The 5,615-nt window shown below is 41.5% G+C and overlaps 1 protein-coding gene across 1 annotated transcript; it reads right to left on the bottom strand.

Moving 5' to 3' along the window:
• Positions 1-540: 540 nt before the first annotated feature.
• irx1a (iroquois homeobox 1a) lies at positions 541-5,410 on the bottom strand. The gene is made up of 4 exons (XM_046045348.1): positions 5,002-5,410; positions 2,563-3,652; positions 2,062-2,137; positions 541-1,079 (listed from the first exon to the last, which is right to left on the bottom strand). The coding sequence occupies exons 1-4, from the start codon at positions 5,242-5,244 to the stop codon at positions 1,004-1,006; spliced, it is 1,485 nt and encodes a 494-aa protein (XP_045901304.1). The 5' UTR covers positions 5,245-5,410; the 3' UTR covers positions 541-1,003.
• Between the last annotated feature and the right edge of the window lie 205 nt (positions 5,411-5,615).

The raw sequence follows: 5,615 nt of genomic DNA, 5'->3' as shown, positions 1-5,615 counted from the left end.
TGATCACTATCAGCCTCAGAACAGACAGGACCCCAAAACACAGGCCCTGCTCCACAAGGCCGACAGTCTCAGCCTCCCCCTCCCCCCAAAACGAAAATATTAATAATTTATCTTCGAATCGACTTCTCTCTCTGACAGATTAGATTTTAACCATTTGATTTTGTTTGGACTGGGCGTTCCCATATTATTACTTAATGACCTTCCCAGCTGCTCCTGTCCATTTTCTGTCACCAGCAACCATCTGGACACTTATTAGCACCTCAATGCATCCACGCTGCTTTCCTCCCAAACTTGAATAAAATTAAGCCTGGCTGCAGACTGCCAATATATATATATATATAATTTTTTTTTCTCCCATTCCCACCCTTCTTGAAATAAAAGTGGCCTAGTTTACTTTTCAAATAATGGTATCTTACATAATAATAATAATAATAATAATAATAATAATAATAATAATAATAATAATAATAATAATTATTATAATAATTATTATTATTATTATTATTATTATGAAAAAAGAAATAAAGGCTGATGATACTCTTGGGTTTTCTCTATAATTTCATTTAGTTTATTAGGCAAAATATACGATCTGGACAAATTCCTTCAACGCTTCCTATTTACAAATTTAAATCACTTGGTATTTACATTAAAGAAAGGACACCAAAAACACAGGATAGAGACAAAAATAATAATAATTATAATTATAATAATAATAAAGTAAAAAGTCTACCAAAATGTCCCTGCCTGCCTGGGAAAAGTGGAGAGAGAGAGAGAGAGAGAGAGAGAGAGAGAGAGAGAGTAACATTACAGGCGGGAGTATAGGCTACACAACAATAGAGGAAGTAATCCATCCATCCACAGGATATTACCAAATTACGTCATTTGTTCTGTACCGACTGAATGCTACGCTGCATTATTATTTCTCATTGTCCTTTTTAGGAAGTGTAAAGTCTTTTTTCTACTTTTCTTCTTTTTTTTTTCAAGCAGAAAAAAAATGTCTTGATCAAGCAGAGGAGAGAGCAGTGAGGACCCGTTGCGTGGCGTCTTGTGGACTCCTGGCGCTGGAAGGCAGAGAGGATCTGGATAAAGAATAATGCAGAAAGGTAGAGATAAATACCCCCGCCGTGTTTGGACAGCGGGTTTCACTATGCATCTCAAGTGTCTGGCTGAACAGACTGCAGTGCCCCCTCTCAATCCCTCACTTTTTTGAATAATAATATTAATACATAGCCTACTTATACTAATACATAATAATAATAGGCTACATCACAATAATTATTTTACAACTCCAAAAAATGTGTGTGAAAAAAAATCATCTTTGTGTAACCAATATTAACAATTATAATTCATGTGTATGCTTTTTATTTCTATATGACTGTTGCATAGAGAGAGGGGGATTTTGTACTTGAAACAGAGGTAAACTTATTTTCCCCTTTTCGGTAAGAGCGCTCCCCTGGGCTCCGGGTCTCCCAGGGGTCTTTAGGGAAAGCACACAGCCCAGACAGAGCCCGTTTTACTCGGTGACTTGATAAGTAGCCACACTCTCCCCAGAGGGGAGGAATTAAAGGGGGTGTGGGATAGGAGTCAAGACCCCAGTCACCCGCAAAGCAAACTGTGTTTAATTTATCTTTGTTTATTTTATTTTTTAGTGTTAGCATTGTTGTTTTATGTTGGGGGAAAAAAATAGACATCAACTTTGGGTTTGGATACTGGAATTCGTTGAACAGTTAGCCTAGGGTTTGCATCCGCTATATTCCTATGTATCTATCGAATAATTACTGGAGTTATAATTTTATCAATTTCCTGGGCTTCCCTAACGTTCATGTTTAATTTGAGTTTAACACTTTGAGTTAAAATTACTCAAATTAAACATGAGTTATTTTTACTCCTATTGGACATACTGCTGAAAAAAGGTCTAAATAAGCTCATAATTTGATTGATGCAACAAGCATGGCATTCTTATTTTATAATTTCATATCAGGCTGGAACTGCTCATTTTTTTTTTATGGCAACGTGTTTCCAATAATCAACAAACGCAAAAGAAGCGCAAACATGTCTCACCTGTCATGGATGGGTCGAAAGGAAGACTTCAGGATCTGTGTTGGAGGTGAATCAGACCTTACATCGTTTTCATGGTCTAAAAGGGAAAATAAGAATAAAAATAAAAACAAATAAAATAAAAACACTTTTCAGCACTAGCATGCTGGATGGATTATACATATATATATATATATATATATATATATATATATATATATATATATATATATATATATATATATATATACATATATATATATATATATATACACATGTATATACATATCTGTATTGCTAACATATATGAACATGCCTAACTAAAATGAACCCAGTGTTGTATATCCAGTACGTGAAGTGTGCACAGTGCATTTTTTAAAATTCTAATTATGTATAAATACAAGCAAGAATGAAATTCATATTAAAGTAATAGGTTGTAACCTATGTAATACATGTTCAGTATAAAGTTCGTAGCGCTTGCATGTGACTTTTGTGCGCGTGCACGCGTAGAGACTGTTCTCCTACCTATGTGCTTGGGACTGTGGGTCTCTGGTGGGACCTTGTTGTCATTGCTGAGTGCTGCTGCAGCCGCTACCGGCGACACCACCACTGATGTCGGCTGCTGCTGGGCCGGCAAGTGGTGGTTGTGGTGGTGGTGATGGTGCTGGTTTACTCCCAGAAACGACCTCACGTTCAGCAGGGAGTTCTGGCCCAGGAAAGCCCCATTTGTCCAGTTGTGGAACTTTCCAATCTGGCAAGTGTACAGTCCATGACTGGGGAGGAAGGCCGGGTGGGTCTGGATCTGGTGGTGGGGCGCTGATGAGTGAGTGGTGGCCGCTGGGGCACAAGGGGACGAGGGTTTCTGAGATGAACTATCGGGACTAGTAGCGGTCTCCGCTAAAGACCATATTTTAGGCTTATTGTTTGACGGGAGAGGAAAGCTCCCAGGTCTATCCGGGGACAAAACTCTTGTGGTGTTGTTGTTGTTGCCGTCCGAGTTCTCCTTACTCCCTGGGTGAACTGAAATTGGGCTCTTAGATTTGTCAAAGGCCTGATGGGCCTGTAGGGCGAAGGCCCGTCTTCTCTCCAAACTGTCCAACTCTCCACCTGCACCGATACCGCCCCTGTGGTCCCTGCTCCCCTCCGTTGATTTATCGTCATCGTCCTCGTTGCTCTGATCCCCGTCATTGTCGTCGATTTTGTCTATATCTATGCTCTCCAAATCAATCTCCTCCTCGTCTTCGTTTTTCTCCGCCTCGTCTCCACTGCCGAACAAGTTACCGTCCTCCCCGTCCTCTTTGCTCCTGCTTCCCCAGGTCACCTTGTTCTCCTTCTTGAGCCTCCTCCTGGCGTTGGCGAACCAGGTGGAGACCTGCGTCAGCGTCATTTTGGTGATGATGGCCAGCATGATCTTCTCCCCCTTGGTTGGGTACGGGTTCTTTCTGTGCTCATTGAGCCAGGCTTTCAGGGTGCTGGTGCTCTCCCTTGTGGCGTTCTTGGGCCTGGCCGGGTCCCCGTACTGAAACTGGCCGTATGGATAGAAGGCAGGAGACGTATGTGCTGCGAAGCTGGCAGGATGGACGCCAGGACTCTCCTTCAGCTCATACTGGGATCCCTTGAAAGTAATGGATAATTTTTTATAACAGCAGGATATTTCATTTAGCCTACATAGTCATTTTTGATACGCTGGATTGTAAAAGTCATGTTTAATATATAATTTTAGCTCATGGATTTTTGCCATGGTATGCATCTGCAATTCAAACAACTGAAAATGGCCTCCATGAAAAAATTAAAAAACAAGAGTTGCAGTTGCACCTGACTCTGAGCTTTCTACAAATAAGCTCCTCAACTTGCAAAATACTACATGCTAGCGCCACCTGCGCCTGCACAACTACCCTCTCAAAGGCAAACACTTTTCATACATGACAGTCTAATAACGGAGCAAATGAAGTCAACGGGACGAGAGAAAGTTCGTTGCATCAGTGTGAATGCACAGATGGCATGCAAATTGCCAGCTTTCATGTGTACCTGCCAAACTCACCTCCACACTCCTCAAGTATGTCACAGCAGTTTGAGGCCTAAGTTAAGTTTCCCTGGCGTGCCACACTTGTACTTTTGTGCCGAATTTAATCCCCTGCCTCATTTATATTTGCTTTGGACACAACAACTCACACATATCGAACAATTCGAACAACACACAGGCCTGGATTTTAGATATTAGCTCTTGTTTTCAAGCTTTAGCGCAATAGTCACTTTGGGCCTGATGCACACATTAGCCAACACGTTAACAAGTAATTTGCAAGTTAATTATTATCACCAGGTGCATTTTAGAGCAATAAATGTCTGACAATATCTCATCTAGACACAGTAAAAATCCGCGTGGCATTCATCCATGGCATAAAGATATACTGTAAACAAAACAAAGTCTGCACGATTAAAAGTTATTGCATATTTATAGACGAGGCTTTCCCTATGGGTGCTCATTTCTAACGAGCTGATGAAAATAATCTGGCGACGGTAAGAAACGAGTAAAAACTTTTACTTTACGCTGGTGCACATGCCAAAATACAGATCTATTGCACGGGTTATTCCTTCCATTTTAACATTGCAATCCACCCTTCTAACAATGCGAGATAATTATCGTATGCTTGGTGTAAATTATGTCTTTTGTTTGCACGTTTTCATTTATGGACGAATAAATCCTTTCCAGTGAGATTTGTTTTTTGTTTGCAGTCACAACTCAGACTTTTCACATTTCTAACTCAGCCAAGCAACAAACTAAACTGTCAAAACTAATATTTAGCCATGGATATTTAACAAAAAATCAGGCACTTTAGAATTCATTTAGATCTCTTGTTGAGAATACACCCTGCCATGGTTGTTGTTTTTTTCAGACGGCGGTGGGAACAAAGCATAGACAATTGTCCGTGAACAGAAACAAAATACAAAAATATTTATTCTTACCATTTGTGAGAAAAGAGCCAAGTCCGCGCTGGTGTAAGGTAAGAAAGCGCTGTAGTTGTGTGCGTACGGGTTGGCGTACATGCCCAAAACCGACGTGACCGCCGCTGCGGTGGCGGACGGACTTCCCCCGATTTCGGTGCTCCCTCCCCGGGACGAAGGTGTAAGCACTCCCGGTCTCTCGCTCCCATACACCGCCTGGGAGGCACTTAAGTACTGCGGGTAGCCTAGCTGGGGGAAAGACATCTCCACCGCCGAATTGTCGCACAGCCGTATCGTCCGACAAACCGTGCGTAAAAAAGTGTGCGAGAGAAAAAAGAAAAAAAGGAGAAGTGAAGGGAAAGTGTTTAAGCCAAAGTCACAGCTACTACAGACATGCAGTGGTATGCAGTCAAAATAACCCGCTCTTAAATCTCGACTTCCTCTCTTTTCTCGCGCAAAGTCCGCTGGATGTGATCTGATCAACAATTGCGCTCCGACTGACGCGCCTGGCCCTGAGGTCTCCAGGCTGATCTCTCAGATACAATTTGAAGTTGATGCTTTGATTGGCATCCCCTACTTGAGCCTGCAAGCTCCTCCTCGTTTGGAGCAATGTGGATAATGTGAATATAGAGTGA

The sequence above is a fragment of the Micropterus dolomieu genome, linkage group LG03, assembly GCF_021292245.1.
Source record: "Micropterus dolomieu isolate WLL.071019.BEF.003 ecotype Adirondacks linkage group LG03, ASM2129224v1, whole genome shotgun sequence".
Classification (NCBI taxonomy): domain Eukaryota; kingdom Metazoa; phylum Chordata; class Actinopteri; order Centrarchiformes; family Centrarchidae; genus Micropterus; species Micropterus dolomieu.
This window is presented reverse-complemented; position numbering and strand designations above follow the sequence as displayed.